The sequence below is a fragment of the Ascaphus truei genome, chromosome 19 (assembly GCF_040206685.1).
Source record: "Ascaphus truei isolate aAscTru1 chromosome 19, aAscTru1.hap1, whole genome shotgun sequence".
Lineage (NCBI taxonomy): Eukaryota > Metazoa > Chordata > Amphibia > Anura > Ascaphidae > Ascaphus > Ascaphus truei.
In genome coordinates, this window is record NC_134501.1 from 31,377,382 (window position 1) to 31,405,078 (window position 27,697).

The 27,697-nt window shown below is 42.1% G+C and overlaps 1 protein-coding gene and 1 long non-coding RNA gene across 3 annotated transcripts; one reads left to right on the forward strand and one right to left on the reverse strand.

The window, feature by feature from the left end:
- Positions 1–838: 838 nt before the first annotated feature.
- Positions 839–21,983, reverse strand: LOC142470132 (uncharacterized). Its single transcript, XM_075577082.1, is given in 7 exon segments — positions 839–9,314; positions 9,317–9,359; positions 9,362–10,755; positions 11,754–11,858; positions 14,089–14,215; positions 18,918–19,017; positions 21,267–21,983. Coding segments are annotated over 7 exon segments (1,932 nt in total). The 5' UTR covers positions 21,326–21,983; the 3' UTR covers positions 839–9,210.
- Positions 21,984–22,025: 42 nt separating this feature from the next.
- Positions 22,026–26,993, forward strand: LOC142470137 (uncharacterized). Of its 2 annotated transcripts, none has more exons than XR_012789179.1 (3): positions 22,026–22,421; positions 25,093–25,196; positions 26,256–26,993. It is a non-coding gene; the product is annotated as an uncharacterized LOC142470137 (long non-coding RNA). The 2 variants fall into 2 exon arrangements; XR_012789178.1 differs by lacking the exon at positions 22,026–22,421 and adding an exon at positions 22,935–23,242.
- Positions 26,994–27,697: the final 704 nt, after the last annotated feature.

The following is a 27,697-nucleotide window of genomic DNA, read 5'->3' on the forward strand; positions in this document are numbered from 1 at the left end:
TTTTAAACAGTTATCCATAGTCCGTTCTGTTGATCAGAGAAGGCTGGAAATTGCCAAGCAATCATGCCTGAGCAGTGACTACATGGTGGCCAAATCCAAGCCCTCTAGTCCTTACAGAACCGGAGATATGGGTTTTCACTTTTTACACTTTAGGACTTAGTGTTTACAGCAGGCCTGCACAACTCCAGTCCTCGAGGGCCGCAAACAGGCCAGGTTTTTAGGATATCCCTTCTTCAGCACAGCTGGCTCAATTAGTGGCTCAGTATGACTAAGTCACTAATTGAGCCAGCTGTGCTGATTTAGGGATATCCTGAAAACCTGCCCTGTTTGCGGCCCTTGAGGACTGGAGTTGTGCAGGCCTGGTTTACAGCCACGCGGCTTTTCTCAGCCATTGCTGTCAATGGGGCGACCCTTGTAGCAGCCACGACCCTTTCCCGTGGCCATTGGACCCTGTTGGGGTCGAGTAAGGGGGTCCCCCTGATCTAGTGGCAAAAAGAATTAACCCGCTAGCTGCCCGAGGACCGGAGATACAATTTTAATAGGGTTGAACTTGGCTGTGACCAAGTTCCCACACCAATTGAGTGATCAAAAGCTCTTTATTGAAATTGTACCCGCTTTCGGGGTTTGCAGTTTGGCTGGTAGCCAACTCGTTCTTGGAGGTCGGACTCGAGGAATCCCCATTGAAATACATTACTCCATTCATTTCAATGGAGTAGTTCAGCTTGTCCTCTCGGGCGCCACCTGCTGGTCTTTTCTGATATTAGGCCAAAACCACGGAAATCTCCATAGACTTGCATGGAGCTCCAATGGCGATCTATGGGATGGGCTGCAAATGGGGATAAAAAAGGCGGGAAGGGGAACAAAGGGCCTTAAACATCTTAATGCAATTCACCCTTTCCCTCCCGACCTGATCCCAGTGTATGTGTTGTGTGCACACACTGTAAGGGGAAAAAGACATGTAACCAGGGGAGACAGTTTGTATTGAGGCAGGGGAATAAAAACACCATTAAACATAACAGTTAACCCCTCGCCTCCCATACGATGGTGGGGGTGGCCCTTTGGGGTGCAACCCCTTTATTACTGGGCCCACCCCCCCTCCATGCGCGTCATTCCAAAGGCGGTCCTGACTTTCCCCAGAGCGGGGGTGGAGCTTAACTCACGCGTCAGCAGGAAGGCTGGCCAAACGTACACGTCGTGTGCCAGAGATAGGATCGGGATCCGAATCCGTGCGGGTGATCAGAGTGCGCAAGGTCTGCGCGCGCGTACTTGGACCACGAAACCGCGCATCCTGGGTATCCGTCACGGAAGGTTTGTTGGGATGAGGAGACGGCTGCGACCGCCAGGATGGCCAATCCTCATAGAGACAAAGTGACTTGCCCAAGATCACAAGGAGCACACACCAGGAATTGAACCATGTTCCCCTGCTTCACACGTGCAAGTGTGATGGTGAGGGGGTAACCAGGCTCACTAATAAAGAAGGTCAAGCCCTGAGTCATGTAGTGGGGTCCTAGAGTGTCAGCTCTTGGACCTGGCTGTTGTGTATGTACTACTATGCATTGTATGAAAATATGCAACCATAAATTTTTTTTGTGTTTTTGCCTTTCCAGGAGTGTCAGCAAGCAGGAATTGCTAGGCTATTAGTTTCAGGGTGGGTTTGACGGATAAAGTCTTTACAGATTGTGGCTATGTAGCGGGGTTCCCGAGTTACCAGATACCCCAAAAATGTAACCGGGAATCAGGTAAGATTCTCGGCTACATTAAAGCACAATACCTGGTAGAGGGGTCGGGGTATCTCCAACTATGTATAAGGTTGGGAGAGTGAAATTATTTCTAAGTCCAGCTTTGGTACAATTGAAGCAACCCTGAAAATGAACCTAAGCATTATTTGAAGCAACTTTTTTTTTGTTACTTATATTTTATTGCTCATTTTTTTCAAAAGTAAGAAAAAGGGGTACAAAAAGAAAAAAGGAAGGGAAAAATACAATAATACAATGTTGCAAGTAATCTGATGATTACACATTAGGAATGGAAGGGAGGGGGATTCGGGGTGGGGGGAAGGGGACAGCATTTGAAACCATACAGCATAGTAAATGACAGTGTCAATTCAACATAAATCATTCTGTTCAAAGTAATCTACTCTAAATATGGGGATATACCTGCATGTCTAAACCAAGGAGCCCATGTTTCTGAAAATTGGAACCATTTAGGTAGGCCGAGAGTTTTTCCATGTAGAGTATATGCCAGATTTTGTTATTTATTTGGTTTAAGGATGGGGGAATAAATTGTTTCCAGTTTTTGGCGACTGTGCATCTAGTAGCATTTAAAATTTGGGAGACAACTTTAGTTTCTTTTTTATTATAATTGGCCATTGGCTTTCCCAATACTATCTATATTGGGTCCTGGGGGACAGTGATTCCCAGAATCCTATGTATTAGAGCAAACACTTCCCTCCATGTTTGCTGAATTTTTGGACATGACCAAAATATATGCAGTATATTTCCCATTTTACCACAACCACGCCAACATAGAGGAGAGACACCTGGGAGAAAAGAGTTCAACCTAGGAGTCATACACCATCTAAATATTAGCTTGTAAATATTGTTCTTAATCACAACACAGGAAGAATTTTTGGAATCGGCTTCCCAGATATCTTTCCAGACATCAAGGTACAAATTGGTATTTAACTCCTCCTCCCAGGATATTATATATTTATCAGGGGTTTAGCTAGTTTTGACAGGAGTCAGACTATGATATAACCTGGAAGTAATGCCCTTTATAAGAGGCTGGCGTAGACACCAGTCTTTGTATAGGGTTAACATGTGTGGTTGGTTTGGCTTGTAGATGGATTGATTATAGTGCCTAATTTGGAGAAATCTAAAAAATTCAGAGGAGGGAATGTCGTGGCTCGTTTGTAATGAGGTGAATGGAGGGACTTTACCGTTGATGAGAATATCATTGATTCTTAAGAGTTCTTTTTGGACCGAAGGGTTAGATTGCTGGTTATCAGTGTATAAAGGGAGAGAGAGATCTGAAAACAGAGGTTGCATGAGGGATGGGAGACTAGTTAGTTGAAACCTAGCTTTAATGGAGTCCCAAAGATTAGAGGCAAAAGATATCACCGGGTTTTTGTAAATCTCGGCTGGTCTAGATTTTTTATTAAGCCAGCGGAGATTCTTAATTTTAAATGGGGAGCAGATCAGTTCTTCTAGTTCGACCCATCTTTTGTCATTTGGGTTCGAATGCCAACAAATTAATTGCCCTAGTTGTGCAGCTCTGTAGTACTTTTGTTGACTTGGGAGGGCTAAGCCTCCTTCTAACTTAGGTTTATAAAGGATGTCTTTGCGGACTCTGGGGCGTCTATTTTACCATACAAATTCCAGTATTTGCTTTTGAATATTATTTAGATCCTTCTGGCAAATTTTTACTGGGAGAGTTTGGAAAAGGTATAGTAACCTAGGTAAATTATTCATTTTAATAGTAGCTATCCTTCCAAACCAGGATATTATATGTGGATTCCAAGTGGTCAGATCTTTTGCAATTTGGTCGAAAAAAGGTTTAAAATTTATTTTATATATGGATGAGCAATCCTTTGTTATTTGGACCCTTAAATATTTAATGTGGTTCTGATTCCATTTGAAGTCGAAATTAAGTTGGAGCAGTTTTACCATATTTTTTGGAAAGTTTAAGCTAAGGGCCATAGATTTGGAGTGATTCATTTTGTATCCTGAGAGACAGCCAAATTCCGATAAAACTTGGAAAAGGTTGGGGAGTGAAATAAGAGGATTTGAAAGCGTCAATAGTATGTAATCCACAAAAAGAGCTATCTTGAATTCCTCCTTTCGAACAGGAATACCCGTGATATTGGGATTCATTCTTATCTGGCAGGCTAATGGTTCTATGGCCAAAGCAAACAACAAGGGGGACAGCGGGCACCCCTGTCTGATTCCATTTGATATTGGAAAAGGGTCAGACAAGGAGTTATTTGTTTTTACTATGGCCGTTGGTACAGAGTATAGCGTGTTTATTCTGTTTCAAATTTTGGGAGTGAATCCCATTTGTAAGAGCGTGGCCTTCATAAACTGCCAATCCAGTCTATCAAACGCTTTTTCTGCGTCTAATGAAAGTAATAAAGATGGGCGTGTGGTTTGTTTTGCTATGTGTATTAAATTCACCATTCTCCTTGTGTTGTCAAGGGCTTGCCTGCCCAAAACAAAACCAACCTGATCCGGATGGATCAGTCTTGGAAGAATACTGTTCAGTCTAGTGGCCAAAATGTTTGCGTATAGTTTTAGATCTGTGTTTAACAGAGAGATAGGTCTGTAGCTAGAGCACAACAGGGGGTCTTTTCCATCTTTTGGGATTACAACTATGGTTGCTCGTAGCATATTTCTGGGTGGGGGGAGGCCTAGAAGCATCTCATTAAATATCTTGGTTAAGTATGGGAGAAGTATTGTGGAAAATTTATTGTAGTAAAGATTTGAAAATCCATCCGGACCAGGGGCCTTCCCATTTTTCAAAGATTTGATAACCTCCAAAATTTCAGGGGGCTCTATAGTTTTTTCAAGATTTATGATATCATTTGGCTCCAATGTGGGGAGTCAGCATTCAGTTAGAATGTTCTGAATCTTTTTCGCTTTTTTGTTTTCAGTTGAGTCTCCCACTGGGCCAGGCAGATTGAAACGAGATGTGTAATATTCTTTAAAAGTATCACTTATAGCTTTGGGGCTATGAGATACCAATTCATTTTTGGTGTAAATATTATGTATTTTAGCTTTAACTTGTTTTTGCTTTAACTTACGTGCCAGCATTCTATCTGCCTTATTGATTTTTTCGTAATATTTCTGTTGATTCCATCTTATACTGTAGCTCTTTCTGCGTTTGCCACGAACAAAAGGTTTAGTTGGTCTCTTACTGAAATTATTTGCCTATAGTTTTTTCTGGAGGGGTTTGTTTTCTGGATAGTTTCTAGTTCTGATAATGTTTGTGTTAGCGTTTCAAATTTGTTTAGTTTTTTCCTTCGAGAAGCCAGAGCAATCAGTTTACCTCTAATCACTGACTTATGGGCCTCCCAAAGGGTAAAAGGGTAAACGTTCGCGTGTTATTTATTTAAAAATTTTCGATCAGTTCCTCTTCCATTTGTTGAAGATTTTGTGGGTTCGACAATGATTCATTTAAGGACCACGACCTTGTTTTGTTTTTGGTTGTGAGGCCACCCAGTTTAGTTATAATTGTAGAGGGGTCTGACCAAGCAGAGGGGGCAATTATTGCTGAGGAAATGTTATCACTAATTTGTTGGTCAATTAAAATATAGTATAAACATGAATAGCTGTTATGGGGGTGAGAGAAGAAAGAAAAATCTTTTACCTTATTGTTCATTAATCTCCAGGAGTCTACTTCCATCAGTTCCTTGGTCATGGATACAAGACCACGAGTGGAGGGAACTATCTTTTGTGGTGATGGACTGGGGAATTTATCTAAAATTTGGAGTTTATCGCAATCACAGGATGAGTGAACCTGGGGCGGGCGGGTGATGGCCCAACGGCTTAATGCCGCAGTGCCTCTTTGTTTGGGAGCCAAACCTTCAGAAAACAAAAACACCCCCCAAAATACGGGGTAAGTTGTGTATGTGGTCTTACACATCAGGAGATAAAGAACAATGAGGGGGGAAATTAACCATCGTGACTATTTACATCACCTTATCTTTCTTCCATTTTTTTGCATTGAGTAGATGAGGCTAGCAGCCACTGATCGGCTACCTCAAAACCTATATTTAGTTTATAGGGGGAGAAAGATATAAAAAGGAACAGTGTGAAAAATATACATAAAGTATTGGGAGAACAGTTCTGGGATAAATAACAAACAGTTTGTCGATCAAAAACCTATTTCCAGAACATACAGTACTTCTGCCTAGATAACTGTTTCAAATTAGGCTATCATGTGTTAACTGTTCAAAACATTCAACTTAGATCAAACTGTCGATCAAACTCTAGGTATCTTGAAACTTATAGTTAACTTAGAAAAACAGTCCCAACGTAAACATCATAGTAGCCTGTATTATAGGTCTAGAACCTTTAACAGTATGGGAAACTATCTTCGGGAGTTTCTTAATAACCAGATAGTCTTGGTCTTTGAGAGTACAGTAGTTCAAGTTGGCAAGTTGACTCCAGATATCGCCATTCCTTCTCAGGAAAAAAGTACATATCGGAAGTAGGCCACAAGTTCAGCTGTGACTTATGTCCCGAACAACGTTCCGCCAGCCTATAGAGTTAACTAGAAACTTAATGAATGATCAGCTCCATTTTTCAAGTGAGCTTGGTCTTTGCTTGCCATCCAGTTGGGGTCTTTGCCCATGTCGGGCGCTGTGGTTTAGGTGGGTGCTGAATCCACTGGGAGGCCTCCGGATCCTCTGGCTCGAGTAGACCCAATGCTCTGTTTCTCTTCGCCCTCTTCTGGAGAGAGACATATATGTATTGTTTCTTGGTAGATAAATATTATCTTGCATGGAAAACCCCAACGGTAGCGTATTTTATTATTCCTCAGTGTGTTCGTGATCCGTGCAAACATTTTTATTTTGTTCAGCGTTATTTTAGCCAAATCTGGAAAAAATAAGAAGCTGAACATTGTCTTGTTCTATCTTTGGAGTGGATCTAGCGGCTCTCAGTATCTCTTCTTTGATACGGAAGTAGTGTAGACGTGTAATCGCATCTCGTGGTTTTGCTGGGTCCAGGCCTTTAGGTCTAGGGAGTCTATGTGCTCTGTCCATTTGGAGTTTGTCCTCCGATACTTCTGGTAACAAAGACCCAAAAAGCCGGATGAGATATGCGTCCAGTTGGGTATTGTCCACTTCCTCCGGAACTCCTCTGATCCGCAGATTATTGCGTCTTGACCGGTTCTCTGTGTCTTCCAATGTTTCAAAAATAATTTTGACTTGAGTTTTTAGTTCCTGGATTTCTTGGGCTTGGGTTTCCTGGGCAAGGGCGGTAGTGGCCACTTTCTCCTCCAAGTCCACAATGTGGTCTCCTATGGACGCTATCTCCTCTGATACTATGACGAATACTCTGTATCACAGAGTGAAAGGAGCTTTTGATGTCTTGGACAAATACCAGCATTTCTTTGCGAGTAAGTGGAGTATCTGCCTCCTCTTCAGAATCTGGTTCTGGCTCTGCGTCTTTGCCTACGATAGATGCTTCTTGGTCTTTGGCTCCCTTGAGCTTTTGATTCCCCTGTGTATCTAATCTTTTTCCACTCTCCAGGGCCTATTGCCGAGAGCCCAATAAGAAGTGTAAGATATATATTGAGATTAAGATGTAGTTGTAGGGGGGGGGGGGAAAGAGATCTCTAATGGCACTTTCTCTCACCTCAATGCAGTTCAGTCTTCTGGGGGCAGATTCCTGGTGCCAACTTCCCTTGTTCTGCCTGTGCACCCCCTCCCCTAGATTCCGACAGCATGTCAGGGGGTCTGCTAGGGCACCCAGAGACCCGGCAGTTGTCCTGGAGTTTGTGCTCTCTTCCTCTATTACAGGCAAAGGCGATTGGCATCTCTCCTGCAGCTGGTTCAGGCAGCCCAAGATGGCCACCAGCTTCCCCACAGCAGGGCACCTCGGCGAGCGTCAGAGCACCCCCCCTCTCTGGTCGGCAGTCCGTCTCTCCACGGGCAAATCTTCCTCCTCCTCCGGAGCTCGCGATGGCCCCAGGTCACGTGGGGTGGGGGACACTCGCCCCCGTGGCTATCGGACGCGCTCAGCTCCTCATACGCTGGCCGGCGCTATCTCAAGACTCCGCCTTAACATAGGTGCGCAATGTGGGTGAGAGAGGGGGCAGATGGCTAGCACCTCGCCTTCTGTGGCGATAAGTTGCCCTACTGTACGCACTTAGTCGCAGGGCTCCCCCTTACCTTGCTCTGGTTGAGCAGGCACAGGAAAACAAACTTAATTCAGCCTCACGCTCCCGGTGGCCATCTTGGGATTCTCAAAGCGCAAGGGGGGGACCCGCGAGCGATCCAACTGCTCCCGAATATGAAGTTAGTTATAGTTAGGGGTAAAAAGCTCTCTACGTCTGTACCCTGGACCTTTGTTCAACTTTTTATAGGTTTTTCTTTCCGTTTTTCGTTGGTTTATATTGGGTCTGTGCTCCGTCTCTGCGGAGCCAAGCAGACCTGCGACCAACCCGTTCAGCCTCCTGGCCACGCCCCCCATATACTTGTATTTTTATGGGGTTTTTGAGTCTATGATTGATCTCATCTCTGCATATATGAATTTTTAATTACTGCTGGTCCTATGTATTGCACAACCGATTTAATCTTGTTTAAATGTTGGGCCTTATACTATTACATAGTTGTGCTTTATACATTATGATGGACTTATTAATGTACAGTTATTCGTTGTGTTTGACCTTGTGGAAGGTCTTTTCAGAGCGGCACCTCATAATAGGTGTTGTATTTTAATTTATATTTTTAATTAGGTTTTCACCTATTAGATTAATTATCACATGTTTATTCACTGGTATTTTTGTAAGTTGCCCTTGATATTTCTTTGTCACTAGGGTGTAGAAATATAGAAGAAATATAGCAAACACATACTTAGTCACTGAGCTATTAAGATTTTTGACTTACTTTAGTACTAATAACGTTCATGAGGTAGAACCATATGATCACAATTTTCTCCGTTTTGTTTCAGTTGGTTCATGCTGCTCCTATTCCTAAGACCTGCAAGTGCACGCAAAGCAGCACCGTCACAGAGAGTATTCCTTCTAAGTTCCATTCTGCAGCAGAAATAGGACATTTTTAGGGAATTAGTATACTTAGTGGCAAGGCTATGCCAATGTATGAGATTTTCAACATGTTTTGCCTATGTTTATTTAATGTAGTTTAGGTCGTGTGTGACCAATACAAATTGGCCATAAAATAGGTTTTCATAGTAAAAACAAATAGAAATAGATATTCCCTTGCCCATCATTAAATTAGCTTCCTCATTGAATGTGATCCAAGTTACTCGAATTGAGGTTTTGACTGTCCCCCTCATTTTTTTTCAGTGTTAATATGAGTCAATTGGTGTTGAACAAAACTTGAACTCTGACATTTTTTTGCACATTCTGTGCAGATATACAGTTTTTCTTTTGTGTGGGTGGTCCAGTGTTTAAAACTAAATTTGCAATGTGGAAAAAGCTTTTTCCACATTCTAGGCAGGTGCATGGCATCTCCCCTCTGTGGGTTCACTGGTGTACTACTAAACTTTTTCCACATTCAGTGCAGGTATACGGTCTGTCTCCTGTATGGGGTATCTGGTGGGAGACAAGATTTGACTTGTAAACAAAGCTTTTCCACATTCAGTGCCAGCAAAGGGTCTCTCTCCTCTGTGAGCCCCTGTCTTATGTGTGTTCTCTGGTGTTTAACAAGATTGGCTTTTTGAGTAAAGGACTTTCCACATGCTGTACATGTATAAGGTTTATCCCCTCTGTGTGTTCTCTGGTGAGCAACAAGATTTTGGATTTGGGCAAAACGTTTCCCACATTCAGTGCAATCATATGGCTTTTCACCTGTGTGTGTTCTCTGGTGCGTCATAAGATTTGTTTTATGGGTAAATGTTTTTCCACAATTGGAACACACGTATGGCCTTTCTCCTGTGTGTGTTCTCTGGTGTCTAATAAGATTTGTTTTAAGGCTAAATGTTTTGCCACATTCACTACACACACATGGCCTCTCTCCTCTGTGGCCTCGTTGGTGTGCAAGAAGATTTTGGAGCTGTGAAGAACTTTTCCCACATTCAGTACAAAAATAAGGTTTTTCTCCTGTGTGTGTTCTCTTGTGTACAACAAGATTGGCTTTCTGAGTAAAGCTTTTTCCACATTCTGTACATGTATAAGGTTTATCACCTCTGTGTATTCTCTGATGAGCAACAAGATTTGTTTTATGGGTAAAGGTTTTAGCACATTCAGTACATGCATAGGGTTTCTCACCTCTGTGGACTTGCTGGTGCGCAGAAAGATGGTCGATCTGTGTAAAGCTTTTTCCACATTCAGTACACGAATATGGCCTTTCTCCTGTGTGTGTTCTCAGGTGTCTAATAAGATTTGTTTTATGGGTAAAGGTTTTAGCACATTCAGTACATGCATAGGGTTTCTCACCTCTGTGGACTTGCTGATGCACAAAAAGATGTTGGATTTGTCTAAAACTTTTTCCACATTCAGTACAAGAAAATGGCCTCTCTCCTGTGTGGGTTCTCTGGTGTTTAATAAGATTGGCTTTTTCAGTGAAGGCCTTTGTACATTCTGAACATGTATAAGGTTTCTCCCCTGTATGCGTTCTCTGGTGTAGAAGAAGTTTTGCTTTTCTGGTAAACATTTTCCCACATGCAATACAGGAATACTGTTTATCTTCACGGTTTATGGACATACTTGTTAAAAGTTTTTTTGACAAATCACTGCATATATCACTGCTATTACAGTTCTTTGGTTGCTTGTTTCTGTGCATTTGTACAGTTTCTGTCTTTGTCTTGTATATATCTTTATGATGAGATGTACACAGTGTGTCTCTATGTTCTAATGTATTATATACATGTGTTTTTGTGAGAGTTTGTATTCCACATATACCCACTTCTGTAGGTGAGTTTCTTGCAGACTGTCGATGATTGATTGGTTTGCATCCCTCCCAGCAGATCTCATCACACTGGAAACTATTACTGTCCATTGCCCAACATGATGGATGAAGAGATATGCAACACTCTTCTTTCCTTTTCACACTTATGGACCCCCAACATGCTAGAAAAAAAATACACAATGCGGCAAGGAAGTTATGAAACAATATGTAACAATTAACCATTTCTCTTGGATGTAGTCGCTGAGTAGGAAAATCAAACACCAAACAAGCACTAAATAAATATTTTCTTATATTGCACTGTACCCAGTATAAAGGGTAAATAATACTTACAAGAGCTTGATTTTTTTTTATTTTTTAAAGGACTTGAACTTCTCCTTTAAAGTGATAATTATTGATATTTTTTCCTGACTTATTGGGATTCTTTGTATATAGTAGTTATTGAGGTTATGCATATTGTTGCACCATGTATGTATTTTAGTCAATTATCTAGTAAAAGTTAACTTTTAAACAATTCATATTATGACCGTACAGTCATTAGAGTGCAACATTAGTGGGGTTTATTGTTTCAGTTATTGCCTTAACTTTAAATGAAAGTTGAAGCTTTATCTCCCCCCAACACACACATTGTATTTTATTTATTTGATTTCAGCTATAGTCATAGGTATTTTAGAAACACCCCTTAAAGTCTATTCACGTGAATTGAACATAAGGTGTCTTCGGACACAGAAAGGTGTCTTATGAGGTGTTCCCACTTAAATATGGCCCATAATGTTTGTGGTAAAGGACTGAGTTCTCTCTGCAATTATAGATTTAACGGGGCAAAAAAACTAAAAATTGAATGGTAACCCTGACAAGTATCAGGCCTCTGAAAAAAAGATGTCAGGGTACAGTATGTATGCTCTTGTTTTACTGTAAGCCGGTTCTTCAAGGTCAACAAAAGTCTCTCATTATAAGGGCTCGCAGACAACAAAGCAGAGTGGGTGAGTTATGATGTCCATAAACTCAAGACATATTTGCCATTAATACTTAAAGTCCAGTACTTCAGCTCAAGGTTGTGTATAGAATCCATAAAGGACACTTGGTGATACATTCTTTACAGAGATTAGTTTCTGAAACTTCTCTACCTGAGCAGTTTTTCTGAAATTGTTGCATTACTCACCTGTCCTGTCCTTCCTAGGTACCTCCATCTGAAGAGTGGCCTTAAACCAAGGTTTCTCTCCTTGCTCGATCCTTGATACAATGTCAGGCTTTATATCAAAATAGCCTGTTCACAAAAGTGGAAATATTTAGATATTAAAGCACACATTTTCTTCATTATGAAGATTATTTTCAAGCGTGTGAAAAGGAAAGGAATAGGGTGTCCGCACCGCTCCTTTCCATCCCAAAGACAGTATTCCTCCTTACCCTAAGGATCACTTTGCCCTGCCTTTTGCCTCCTTTCTTGTAATTAATTTCCCACTTTGTCACGATAGAGCAATCAACGGGTTAACACATTTTAAAAGAACTATTCTCCTGATGGGTACCAGAGACTGGTTATGGGGGAATGCCTTTTACTAGGGCAATAAAATATTAGAACCATGCTTACATGGAGCTGACGTGACATCTGGCAGAATGATTTCCTTGTCAGAACCAGGCTTCAAAGAAACCTCTAAATTACTGCATTGGCCCAAATATAGTGTGGCCTCGCACATAATACGACCCTAACATTTTGAAGGTGTTCTACATGAAAAATAAAAAAGGTGTTAGGCTGCGTATATAATACGAGTACAGTTTTCGGAAGGACATTTGTAGGGAAACAAAACATAGCGCTATTCAGGCCAATATGGTACTTAGAACTTCTCTGGCCTGCAGACCCAAAAGGTGACAGAAATTACCCACCATTCCTTAATATTAGTGCCATTCTGAGTGATAATTCCTATTTGTTCAAACAACCACAAAAAATATTGTAACAGGCAAAAGTACTCGGGTGAAACCAGTGTGTTTGTAAAAAATAAAAAAAGGTGCAAATACTCCGAGCTGCAGACAGCTTTCCCGGGGGCCCGAACTAGAGTTTCCACTCTCCCCCCCCCCCCCCATCAGTGGCCTTGCGAGACCCCTCCCCCTTCTCTCACACCCATCTCTACCCTCCCCTCTCTCTTAAACCTCCACCGTTTCCCACACTTCCCTCTCTCTCACATCTGTCACCCCCACCTCTCTCTGCACCACACCCCCACCTCTCTTCCCCACACCCCACGTCTCTCTTCTCTCCCACACCCTCTTCCAAGTGGGGGGTGGGGAAGTGTCAATGGTTGGAAGGGGGGGGAACGCGTGTCAGTGGAGGAGGGGGAACGCGTGTCAGTGGAGATGGGGGAACGCGTGTCAGTGGAGGGGCAGGGAAGAGTGTTTTGGGTGGTAGAAGAGTGTCGGGAGTAAAAGAGTATGGGGGGATAGAAGAGTGTCAGTGGGGGGTAGGTAGAAGAGCGTCAGTGGGAGGGGAAGAAGTGTGTCAGTGGGGGGGGAGGTAGAAGATTGTCAGTGGGGGTAGAAGAGTGTCAACGGTGGGGGGTAGAAGAATGTCAATGGGTAGAAGAGTGTCAGTGGGGGGGGGTAGAAGAGTGTCAGTGGGAGGCGTAGAACAGTGTCAGTTGGGGGGGTAGAAGAGTGTCAGTGAGAGGGGGGAAGTGTGTATGAATGTTAGAAAAAAATAAATCTAAAAAAGGTACAAGTTTAACATTTCCCTTAGGGTGCAGATTACAAAGGGAAATGTTTTGATATTGAAACCCACAGCTTGCATCATGTTTTACTAGTATCCCACTAGAGCAGTGGTTTTCAACCTTTTTTTGGTTAAGGAACCCCAGAATTAGATTGTGAAATTCTGGGGAACCACAAGCCTCTCTCCTCATCTCTCACACACCCCCATACGCTCCCTCTGCCCTCCCATCACACTTCCCCTTACGCTCCCACTTCCCTCCCACTTCCCCTTAAGCTCTCTTCCCTCCCCTCACACTCCTCCCTCTCCCCCAGACACTCTACCCTTTACGCTGCCGCTCCACACAGAGAGACACCCACCCACACAAACACACACTTACTTGAGGGGAGCTGCACATATCCTTGCAGTGAGAGCGTGCGCTCTTAACTGATCCTTCCTCTCCCTCCTGTCAGCCGGAAGTTGAACGCGACTTCCAGCGCTGAGGGAAGGAGGGAGAGGGAGGATCGCATTGACCGGACGGCTGCTGCTGCTCAGCTGGGGAGCCTCCGGGTCACTGCTACTGTATGTGAGGGGTGCAGCCACGCTACCGGGCCTGGGACAGCTGGGCAGGTTGTCCCTCCCTGGTGGCCACAGAATCCCTGAAGGGCGCTCGCGGAACTGTTGAAAGTCCTTGGACTAGAATGTAACCATTTTAGCATGCCCCCATTTGTTTTTTGACCGATTCTTTTTTTTGTTACTTTGTTTGTGAACAGATTATCAATTGTCCTACAGGACTATCATCATTCAAAAAGAGAAATGCCCTTACCCAGTGAGTGGACGATATGGTAAGTTTCCATCATAACATTCTTGTAAAACTCTTTTTGTTCTTCGTTTAAATATTCCCACTCTTCCTCCGAGAAATAAATTGCGACTTCATCAAAGCTTATTGGAAACTGAAAGCAAAAGAATTACCCACAAATGATCCTTCTGTAAAGGTGTTTGCTTTTAGTCTCAGTGTTAAGGGGGCAGAATTAGGTAACAATTACACTACTTGAATGAATACCATGTGTTTATTTATTTTCAATGCACAATACAACATCATTTATCCAAATACAAAATGATAAGAAAATGTAGTTACATAGTAGAAGAGGTTGAAAAAAAAGACATGCGTCCATCAAGTTTAACTAAGCTAAATTTAGAAGCCAGATACTTTATCTTATATCCGTACTTACATTATATTGATCCAGAGGAAGGCAAACAAAAAACCCCAGTGATATATCATCCAATGATCTCATAAGGGAAAAAATAAATTCCTTCCTGACTCCAAGAATTGGCAATCAGATTACTCCCTGGGTCTACATCCTTCCCATGTTCACTTATTTGTTATATCCTTGTATACCTTTCCTTTCTAAAAAGATGCCCAACCTTTTTTTGAACAAATCTATTGTATCTGCCATCACAGTCTCCATGGGTAATGAATTCCACATTTTAACTGCCCTTACTGTAAAGAAACCTTTCCTTTGTTGCTGGTGAAATCTCCTTTCCTTCAACCTTAAGGGATGGCCCCGAGTCCTTTGTTCTGCCCTTGGGATAAAAAGTTCTTTTGAAAGCTCCTTGTACTGACCCGAATATATTTGTATATAGTTATCATATCCCCGCTAAGACGCCTCTTTTCTAATGTAAACAAATATAATTTAGCTAGCCTCTCCTCATAAGTTAGATCGTCCATCCCCTTTATTAATTTGGTGGCTCTTCTCTGCACTCTCTAGATCCATAATGTATTTTCGAAGGACTGGTGCCCAAAATTGTACTCCATATTCAAGGTATGGGTCTTTCCAATGCTTTATAGAGGTGCATAATTATGTTTGCTTCCCTTCCATCCATTGCCTGTTTAATGCAAGATAAGATCTTGTTTGCTTATGCAGCTACTGCATGCCTTTGGGCACTATTGCTAAGGCTGCTGTCTACAAGCCTTCCTACATTATTCTCTGTCAAGAATTCCCCTAATATATCCCCATTTAAATTTGTACGTCACCTGTTTATTCTTGTTTCCCAAATGTATAACCTTACATTGGTTGAAGAATAGACAACAGTTGTCATAAATTGAACCTTTTCTTAACCATTAACCATTTGTTAACAACCAAGTTATTCCCTTTTTCGGAAGGATCGAACAAAAAGAAGGGGAGGTGGAGTATGTTTATATGTTAAACCGGATCTAAAACCTACTATAAGGGATGATGTTTATGAAGGGAATGATGAAAATGTAGAGACTTTGTGGATAGAAATTAGCAGTGGAGGTAAAAGTATTAAGAAAATGTTCGTGGGAATATGCTATAAACCACCAAATATCTGTGAGATTGAGGAAGCTAAAATACTTTTCCAAATGGAGAAGGCATCAAAACTGGGTCATGTTTGCATAATGGGGGATTTTAATTATCCAGACATAGACTGGGGCAATGAGATTAGCATTACAACAAAAGGAAACAGGTTTTTGGGGATGCTTAAAGACAATTATATGACCCAAATTATTGAGGAGCCAACCAGGAGAGGGGCAGTTCTGGATTTGGTCATATCAAACAATGTAGAAGTAATAACAAATATTCAAGTCCTGGAACATTTGGGTAACAGTGATCATAACATGGTCTCATTTGAAATAAATAAGAAAACAGATTACTTGGGTTCAACAAAGACCTTAAACTTTAGAAAGGCAGATTTGAATAAACTGAGGTCTAATCTACAAGTAATACACTGGGATGATGTTTTTGCAGGGAAAAATGTAGAAGATAAATGGGCAGTCTTTAAAACATTGTTAGAAAAGCACACTTATCAGTGTAAACCCTTAGGTAATAAGTATAAAAGAAATAAGTCAAAACCAATGTGGCTAAATAAACAAGTAGGGAAGGAAATGGACAAGAAAAGGAAAGCGTTTAGATTCTTTAAGTCAGAATGGACGGAGACATTGTATCAGAATTATAAGGAATGTAACAAAAATTGCAAAAGGACAATCAAATTAGCAAAAATGGATAATGAAAAAAGGATTGCAATAGAAAGGTCAACACTAAAATGTTCTTTAAGTACCTTAATAACAAAAAAATGAGAAAAGAAAATATAGGACCCTTTCAGTGTGGGATGGGTAGGCAGATTATTGGAGATAAGGAAAAAGCAGAGGAATTAAACAAATTCTTTGCCTCTGTGTTTACCAGGGAAGAATCAAGTTCAATAGTAGTGCCGCAGGAGGAAGCCACAACCTCCATATTAATGAACAATTGGTTAACTGAGGAAGAACTTCATAAGCGGCTTGAAAAAATTAAAGTAAATAAGGCACCTGGCCCCATGGCATACATCCAAGAGTTCTCAAGGAGTTAAGCTCAGTAATAGCCAAACCATTACATTTAATATTCAAGGACTCCATTTCCACAGGCTCAGTACCAAAAGATGGGCGTAAAGCAGATGTGGTGCCTATATTTAAAAAGGGAGGTAGAGCACAAATGGGGAATTATAAACCTGTCGGCCTGACTTCAATAGTGGGGAAACTACTTGAAGGTTTAATACGGGATAATATTCAGGAATACCTAATGGAAAACAAAATTATTAGTAATAGTCAGAATGGATTTATTAAGGATAGATCTTGCCAAACTAACCTTATTTGTTTCTTTGAGGAGGTAAATAGGAATTTAGACCAGGGTAATGCAGTTGATGTAGTCTACTTAGATTTTGCAAAGGCTTTTGATACGGTTTCACACAAGAGGTTGGTGTACAAAATAAAAGGACTCAGTAATAACATATGCACCTGGATTGAAAACTGGTTAAAAGACAGACAACAGAGGGTTGTCATAAATGGAACTTTTTCAGTTGGGCTAAAGTCGTGAGTGGAGTACCTCAGGGATCGGTACTGGGACCCCTGCTTTTTAACTTGTTTATTAATGACCTTGAGGTTGGCATCGAGAGCAAAGTCTCCATCTTTGCTGATGATACTAAATTGTGTAAGGTAATAGAATAAGAGCAGGATGTAATTTCTCTTCAGAAGGACTTGGAGAAACTGGAAACGTGGGCAGGTAAATGGCAGATGAGGTTTAATAGAGATAAATGTAAGGTTATGCATTTGGGATGCAAGAATAAAAAAGATGACTTACAAATTAAATGGGGATAAATTGGGGAAATCCTTGATAGAGAAGGATTTAGGAGTGCTTGTAGACAGCAGGCTTAGCAATAGTACCCAAAGTCATGCAGTAACTGCAAAGGCAAACAAGATCTTATCTTGCATTAAACGGGCAATGGATGGAAGGGAAGTAAACATAATTATGCCCTTTTACAAAGCATTAGTATGACCACACCTTGAATATGGAGTACAATTTTGTGCACCAATCCTAAGAAAAGACATTATGGCAGGGGGGCGCAAACTTTTTTCCCTGCGCCCCCCTGCCGGCTGTCCTCTCACTCCTACGCTCCCCCAACCCCAACTTACCCGCGCGCCGGCGTAATGACGTAACGTTGCCATAGCAACGTGACGTCACATGACCTCGCAGCATCATTTTGATGCCGCGTTGCCATGGCGACGCAGGGAGGAAGCCGCCGGAGCCACGGTAAGTTAGGTTTACAGAGGCCCTGCAGCTCCCCCGGCACTTAATTTAAGTGCCTTCGGGAAGCGCGCGGGGCCTCTGTAAACCCCGCGCCCCCCTGTCAGCAGTTTCGCGCCCCCCAGTTTGCGCACCGCTGCATTATGGAACTAGAGAGAGTGGAGAAGAGCCACCAAATTAATAAAGGGGATGGACAATCTAACTTATGAGGAGAGGCTAGCTAAATTAGATTTATTTACATTAGAAAAGAGGCGTCTAAGAGGGGATGTGATAACTATATACAAATATATTCGGGGACAATACAAGGAGCTTTCAAAAGACTGTATGCAGGCTTACGACGCTTTGGCCAAAGGGTTTAACTAAATAACAAGGTAATTATTATTATTAAAGTATTTAAACTTTATACTTATTACCATATATGTTTTGTCAATTGGATGTAGCATTGGGCACCCTTGTCTTTTGTTGTATACATTTGCCACGCTCAGTAGCACTCTTTTTTGACAAATATATATTCCTGATGTGGTGGGTGTAGGAGTTTGAGCTAGCTGGGAATGTGTGTTAATCCATTTCTGACTGGTAACAGTTGTATGGAGGTAAGTGGCACCTCCCCCCAGAGCTCCCTCACCTTTTTAACTTGGGAGGTCTTTTCACTTTGCTGCAAGAACAGGACCTACTATGGTTCTTTCCCCTCATAAAGAGGTAAAGGGAAGGGTTCACAGTGTAGTGTAGGACCTGCATTTTTGGTTATACCTTGACGTTTGGTATGCAGGCTTACAACGCTTTGGCCAAAAACTGTTACCATGTAATAAAGTGATACATCATTAGCCAAGACATATTGGCCCATCTAATATAATGAGAAGCCGGGTTCAACATCTTGTTTTGTGGAAGTTAATGCACTGTTAACTGGCTTCTCACTATATTGAATATGTGTCAATAAGAGAAAAAATGTATTGTTGAGTCAGACTTTTCAGCCCAATGTGAACAGGTAAAAGGTGCAGTACAAAATGAATGGCATTTGTCTCCCAACTGCCTAATAACATAAGGAAAGATGACATCTGTTATAGGACTATACATTTACCTTCATGGATAAATCTGTCGTGTCATTCATGCCCCATTTGCCCAAATAGTTTATCTCCGAGATCGGAGTCTCCACAGGAACTTCGTCCAACTCATCCATCCTAATTGTTTGAGACAAGGGAAGACACACAAGAGCGAGTCACTTATGTCACCATACAGTACATAGGGAAAACATACAAGGTAAACTGAATGTCGCATGTTTACATAGGTAATTGAAATGCTCAAGGACACATCCGGGGACGAAGGCATGGAGGGAATATCAGGGGTCTGCATATAGAAGAGGGGCGCCGAAGGTAGACCCAGGAAGGGAATCAATGTGGATAGATGCAAGGGAAACACTACAATAGTATTGGATTGATGCAAAGGGGCAGGCAGCATGCTGAACCAAGAAAGCATAAGGCAGCACAGTCAGATAAATGCTTCATACAAACCAGGCTTGAGGAAAGCAACATACATGATCCTGAGCTAATATGAAGCATGGTAGAGTGCAGGCTGGCGTTCTGATTTCACAGCGGGAAATGCTGATATTGAAAGACAAATGCTCAGCTAGTACAGTATATACTGTATAATAATGATATAGTGATGCGTATTGCTACCCCTCCACACAATAAAACCACCAGCCTTCCAATTGTGCACCCGATTCAACATGTAGCCCAACTTCATTTTACCTGAAGAACCATAGAATCAAGGAAGACTACCATTGGCATAACACTAAGAGACCTAATATTTCAGACTGTTATTGCAAAGAATCTAACTCTGACACACACGCCTCATGTATTAATATACTTACTCCTACCAGTGCCATTTGTCAACATTGGCTTGTCAGTTCTTTTAAATGGGGATTACCTTCAAACTCCCGCAGACTTGTAAATTCCTATAATACCAGCAAGGCCTTCATTAGGAGTGCAGTGCTGCTTTGGACACGAGTTACTGTCCCCTTCAACAAGCCCTAGCTGGGTCACCTCCATCTTTAACTGCTGCAGCATTTACCAACTTGAACTAAATCACTCAGGAGGAACTACCAGCTCAGGTGGACTGAGCTCTAACTGTACAGATGCAGCGGCTGTTATTCGAACATAGTGTGCGAGAGCAAGGGATCTCCTGAGCTGAACAAACTTGATTTCAGACTCAGGGACTCCCTACTTCCCGAGTTACAGGCCCCAGAATGGGGTGCCGGTATCTCAGCCATGTTAAAATCCACGTGGGTTGTAAACAAAGCAGAGGGATATAGGCACCCCATAACGGGGCCTGTATCTCGGGAAGCAGTGGGTCCCCGGACATGAAACCAACGTGGTTCTGCTCCGGAGACCCCCTGCTCAGCTACACTAGGAAAACAATTTAAATGTAAAAATATTTAGCAGGCACCAATACCCCACCAACCCCTATGCCCCCCCCATAAAAACATGATTTATTATTTTACACACAGGATTAATACTACAGGCCGGCGGGGGTTCCTGGTGGTCCCAACAGGTATCCGCAGGCCCCACAGTGCACGTTGGGGAGTACCCACGGGTGTCTAGGGGCCTCCGGGTAGTCCCCGCATGGTCCTCGCCGGTGTCTGGGGATTCCCGGTCATCTCCACAGGTGTCTGGGGGCCCTCGGGTGGTTTCCACGTGTGTCGTAGTCCTGACGAAGCAAGTGGGTGCGTAGAGGTCACTCTCACGCGCTGTGCCGATTGGCTGAGGCGGTAGCTGCACACCAGGAAGTGCGTGCTGTTTGTATCATCTTCACAGCTGGGGCTGTCCGGACGCTTTTGCTCCTGCTTGTGGTTCAGATCACGCTACCCTGGTGAGTGCCTGCCACCCCCATATCAGTTTTTCTGGCCCATCGTCTGAGTCTGTATATCTTGTGCAGCTCAGTATTGCGTTAAGGGTCAGTGTGTTACCTCAGGGTATTTATTTATATGGTAATTGTGTGAGTGCTTGCTCCTATTATAGGGCAGCAGTATATTTTACTTTTTGTTTTTTGTCCTTTGTGTAGTCACGTGTTTGTGTGGTCTATTAGACTGTTTAATATTAAAAATACTTTTTTAATATTATTATTAGAGGCTCATTTCATATTTTGGGTTTATTGTTTGTTATGTTTGGTAACTAATCGCCGGTGCGCTGTGTGTGTTTTGTGTTTTTTATATACCGGACAATAAGTTAGAGTACGGCACATAACACAAGTGGTTCTAACGCCGACAATGGTTGGATAACCACATGTAATGGATGTGCAGATCTGTTTTTTCTGGATCATGATTTTCTGGCTGCATATTTTTAACTGGAAACCTAGGAGGCCATTTGTAGAATATGTAAAACCAGATCGATCATTTGCACGTCTGTGTATGAGAGAGAGGGGTGTCTCTTACCTTCTACAGAGCGGCCATCCTTCTGCAGCGTCGTGTTGTACATCACATGGCGACGCCATGACAACACAACGTCATGATGCCGCAATGCTGCAGGAGGAGGGACATCTGTAGAAAAGGCCCCAAAAGTCTTGGTGCCCAAGGTCCCCAGAGGGTCTTAATTTGCCACAGAGATCCTAGGCATTTTTTTTGCTTCTAGCCATTTTCAATTTGTCATTGATAAGACAAGATAACAACATTCACCCTGCAGATTGAAGTGCGGATTCAGATACACAAATAATTAAATTGTTGCATGCAGAAAAATCATTTAGATCAGAGGTGCGCAAACTGGGGGGCGCGCAGCGGTTACAGAGGCCCTGCGCTCTCCCCCAAGGCATTTAAATTAAATGACAGGGGACCGCGTGAGGCCTCTGCAACTTCTCCTACCTTATCTTCAGCGACACATCGCCATGGTAACCCAGTGTCAAAGGACACCGTGGGGTCACGTGACCCCGCTGCATCATTTGACGCGGAGCCAAGCAGGGGAGGAGAGCAGGCAGGGGGGTTAGAAACAGGACATAGTGTTTGCAGAGAGAAACACATGAGATATGAGACATTAAATATCAGGTATTGCAATAAATCCTAATCAGACACTGAGCCCTGTATCTGTAACTAATGAGAACAGCAGCACACAGTGCCACACACAGTGCCACACACACACAGCCAGTAAGGTCCAGATACACACACCTCACACGCACTGCCTGCTCCTACCTGGGAGGGGGATCTGTTACTGCCCCCCCTTATATTATACCAACTGCACACAAACGCAGAGCAGGATAGGATCTCTGCACTGATTGGTATCTGGATCACGTGATCGCGTTCGTCCACAGCAGCAGGGGATTCTGGGAGTTGTAGTACTACTTCAATGTAGAGGCAGTGACCCCGCAGACAGTTGGACTGCATGTCCCAGAATTCCGTGCCGGCGAACATTTTCATTGGCTAGTGAAATCCTTCCCCTGCATCACTTCCCCCTATCACACAAAGGCTGCAGCTGCGGGGGCTTAATGTTTCATGTATTTCTCAATATTTCACTAGTGTCATTAGTGTACCCTTACAGTACACAGATCAACTGAATCTGCACGTTGCTGATGCTTTGCATTGTGTGTGTGTCTCATTGAAGTATGTTTACAAAGTGTGTGTGTATACACACACATTCTCAGATATATAGACATGTAGATGTACATATTCAAAGGGATATCAGAAGACCAGGGTGACAACCAAATGTAATACAGGAGGGTGAGATGGGAACAATTGTTGGAGCGACATGTAGAAGTGAGGCTGCAACCCCAGTACCTAGAATACAGGCAGTCCTCGGTTATCCGACACAATGCGTTACTCAAAATGGCGTTGTAAAGCGAAACGTTGTAAAGCGAAACACGTTTTCCCATAGGAACACTGTTTAATTGAAAGGTTCCGTTCCTGAAGGCATTTTTAACACTAATATACACCAAATATTTTATGCAGCACACACATACATTATATAGTGTATATACTGTATTATATATATAATATAACATAATAAATAATATATTATATAGTATAATATAATATTATATAGTATAATATTATATATATATACGCTCTTACGACGCTTTGTAACGTTGTTTATGTGAATGTATATATATATATATACTCACATACACAACATTGCAAAGCGTCGTAAGAGCGTTGGATAAGCCGTTTTGGCGTTGTAAAAATGAATTATAGGTATGCATTGCATAGCGTTGGATAAGCCATTCGTTGTAAAGCGAAGCGTTATAAAACGAGGACTGCCTGTACTTTAGGGGAGGCAGGGGACGAAGGGATGTACATATTGCCCAATACACACACGTGTACGTAACATTGAGGGCATTAGGATGTTGAAGGTTAGTCTTGAGGCATTGGTCCTGCAAACATGACTTGAACGTGACAGATCGTTCCTGTATCCGAAGTATAAATAGGTAGGTGCTAATGGATAGGGAAACCCAATATCACAAAATCCCAGTGCTCAGTAATAACATGTTGTCCCAAAATGCCGCAATGAAGATGTGTTTCTGCATTAACACTTTGGCTTGTTTTTAGGTGGCAGAATACCTGTAGATCTGTGTGGCATGGTACCTTAAACTATTTCCCCCTTGTATCATTAATGTATGTTGCTGGAATTTATTGATATGAGACAAAAATGTCCCCATGCCTTTAAAAACCGTTCAGATATAAAGTAATATAACACCGACTATATTTGGTTGATTGATTCAATGTGATTGTTTATGAAGAAGAAGTTGGTCCTACTAATGTCTAAGGCCCAGCTCAGACAGAAAGCGATTCTAAGTGCGCGTGCGCACGGTCGATCACTCCTTCAGTTTCTGGAATATCAATTATCAAACAGACCACGACACATGGCGGCGAAGTCCCGCGTTGTCGCTACTACAGTTTGGGGATTCAACAAAATGTGTAATTTCAAGCTGCAGAAGCATGACGTGGACTTCGCCAGCCAATGAATGACCAAATAAATGTTAACACATAATCACCTCACCCATGTATGCACGTGTCCCCTAAAAGAAAAAGTGCACAGATTGACGAGTCATTGGTTTAATAAAGAGCAGTATTGTCACTGTATTAATCAATTTATAATAAAATATATATATATATATATATAAAAATATTATATAACATTTTTATATATGTAACGGTATTTCTGAACCGGCCTGACCCACCCAATCTCACATTGGCCCCTGTGGTCTAACCGGCCCCCATTACAGTGTGGTAGTGTCTGGTGGTGCACCTGTTGGCAACAGGACTCCTGAGTCTCCCGCATGATGGTGTGTGGGGAGGACCCGTCCAGACAGGCAGCTGAGGTAGTGTGCTGAGTCTCACCTAGTTCCAGTGCAGCGCCTCCACCTCATCAGGGTCCCTGCGTCCGCAAGGGGATGATCCTGTTGAGGAACTCCTCCGTGGTGCTCCTCTCTGTACATTCACTCCACACATGTACACGAGAGGGTTTGTGAATGAGAACATCTTTATTGGTTGATGTGGGCTAGCTGCCCCTCGCAGTATATTCTTAGCCACTCATTCTGCAGTCAGTGCCTCCCTTTAAAAGGTGTATCTCTCCTTAGATAGGGATTCCCTATCCCCGCAGGGATCACTGCCCTGTGCCAGGTCCCTGGACACAGTCTCCTCTCAGTTACTATAACATAACTAGAACTCTTATCAACTCAGGCTAGTACTTGAACTTGAACTCCTGCCAGAACTGGACGCAGATCTCTGGCAGAACTAACTTTAGACTCAGTGCTGTGCCTTATGTACACTCTGGAAGCTGACACACCTCTGACATCACTAACCATGGAGTCAGAGCATGTGACTACTCCCATCCATACACAGGGCACCCCACCAGGGTGTGAGGGCAAACCTCCATAATTACTGCTGGCATGCCCACAACTTACCAGGACTTACTGTCAGCAGGAGAGATGACTGTAGCCATTTTACATGACCGCTACATATATAAATTGTATTATTGTATTATTGTTACAATAGTTAGTATCTATATAATGTTTTTTTACAAAAAATCTTATTTTTTATATTGAAAAATAATATTCATACAGTATTAACTGTGACTGTAATATTCAATAGTACAATGGACAATACTGCCATTGAACAAATTATTTTTGAGGTCCATCAGCGTGAGGCGTTGTGGAACCAGCGCTGTCCTACGTACCATGATTGGTACATCAATAACAAATTGTGGAGCGAGATTGCCAAGATTTTTTCCACCACAAGTAAGTTTATATATTATTTATTAATTTTATATATATAGTTTCCCTAGTTACCCATGATGCTCCTTACTGCAGTGAGCACATGAGATAGACGCCAGGTGATGACGTCATCTGTTCCTCATCGGCGGAGGTTGCAGTTACACAGGTGTGTGCAATTTTGTTTTTAATTAAGGTAGTTAGTTATGGGTATATATTGGTGGTTATGGTCTATCTGTGGTAAGCACACCCTTGATAAAGGTCCTGTTTTTAGGACCGAAACGTTGGTGTTTTGTGCCTGCTTTACTAATACAATTCTTGTTGCTAATAAGTGTGCTGTCTCTTCCTTGCTGTGCCTACTTTGGATTCCCTGTTCTGCCTGGTAAGGAGCCTTTGATTATATTCATTCATATGGGACTAAGCACCTGTCTTCATCTGTATTTGTGTGCCATCTGCTCTGTTACCTATATATATATATATATATATATATATATATATATATATATATATATATATATATAGGCTAGTGGCTTGTCCAAAAACACTGAAAACAATGCTAAAAGATGCCCAATACTTATAATAATAATCCCACCCCCCAATAGATATCAAAATCTGTTTTTCCCTGGTGTGCACAGTGGCTGCACGAGGGGGAGGTGGTGGCTGTGGGATGGTGGGGGCGCTACATGCGTTATGCCCGGCACCAGGTCACAGCAGTTGCCACCGGGCCCGGCTCTCCCCAGGTGCAGGCTTCTCCGTCACTGTCTGTCCCATCCCAAGGTATGCGCTGTTGTCTTGTGCGCTACGCTGACCTCTGCGCCAGGAGTTAAGCTGTGATAAGCTTCCGATGCGCACCAGCAGAGGGAGGTACGGCGCACGTGATGTGAACACTTTGGCGTGCGACAGTGAGGGAGACGCCTGCAGAGTGCTAGCCACCTGTGCTGGCAGCAACTGCTGTGAGCTGCTGCCGGCATCACTGCTGGAATTGACCCAGCATCCAGAGATACCTTTCATGTTATACCATACGCTGGGGCAAAATACGGGGGTGTCCGCTTCAAAACAGGAACCCTGGCAACCATGATTTAATTTGTTTTATAATCTCAAATGTTAAATAGAAGTTCAATTTAATACTGCGTTCATAACAAAGAATACATCTTAGAATTTTTTTGTCTGTAAAATAAGATTTAATTGTCCGGTATGTAATTGTTTATTTCTGTTTTCTTTGTTGTAGTTGACGCTTTGAAGTCCAAGTGGAAGAATCTACGTGATTCTTTCCGACGTGAATTAAAAAGAGGAATGCCAGCACGATCTGGTGATGCTGGGCCCAGCAGCATGGGCCGGCCAAGTACATGGCCATATTTTGCCAGCATGCTGTTCCTGAAAGAACAAATGACACCAGCAGTGACTGAGTCCAACCTTGATCAGCCACCAACGCTCCAACGTCCTATTGTCCATGCATGTGGATCCACACCCTCAACTTCTTCACAGGTCATGGAAGATGCCTCTGAAGTGGAGCAGGACTCCATTATATTTCTACAGTCATCATTTGACATGAATTCTGTGGTTGAAGTCGATGACGTGGACTTTGAACTGTGTGCCCGCTGCGAGCCACCCTCAAAAAAGAAAAAAAATGGAAAAAATTTCAACAGTGAAATGCTCGCCATGGAGGCGCAGATAATTAAAATGATGGACAATGTATTCAAAGGTTCATCTGACCACAACTTGCCTATTGCCCTTCATGCATAACTTGGCTCCTAAAAGAATTTTGAGAATCAGACGGGAAATAGAATCTTGTATCTTGAGGGCGGTTGAAGAACAGGAACAAGATTAGTTAAATAATTAGATACATAGTTAAATAATTTGGTAAATGATGTAATTATGTAAAATAAAATGTTTGTTTATTTATGTTAAGTTCAAAGTTTGCATTCCTCCTATGTGTCAGGGGTCAATAAATGATGTTATAGTTTGCCATATGTGTATGTGTCTTTTCTTTTTCAATCAAAAGGTGATCAGTATGTCTATATTGAAAGCCTCATTTTAAGTTGAAATTTTGATGTTATCAGTAACATTTAATATTTACAACGTTGTGTGCCAAGCATGCGCAATTTAAGTTACACTTGCTTGTTTAACTATTTTGTTAATGACATTAACCCAGTTATTTTGTGTGTGCGTGTCAGTCACTCACTGTTTGTGTGTGTCAGTCTGTCACTCTATGTATTTCATCTCCTTCCCCGAAGTAACAGATGACTTCTTCGCACTTCAATGCTGACACTCACCGTATAGAATTTGGTATCGATGAACGTGGTTTTCCTTCAAAAAAGTCTGTAGGTACTATTAAAGAAGTTCCACTGTCAAAGAACAAAGTAATACAACACTTTAATTATTTTTTGTAAGGTGTCCAAAAACATCTTTATTTTTAGAGTTTAACCAATCACATAGGACACACTCATATTCAACAAAAACTCTTTTACAAGCACATGCTTTCTAGAGTGTTTTTTTATTCACTCAAACTCAGTATTGTAATATAAATGTCATAACATAGAGATTCATCGATGCTTAGGTAAACATTAAATGTCGTGTATTGTGCGAACAATAAAATTGATAATAATGATATATTATTGTTTCATGCAAAAAAATTCTAGCTGCTGTCACACATTATCTGCTCAGATCTGT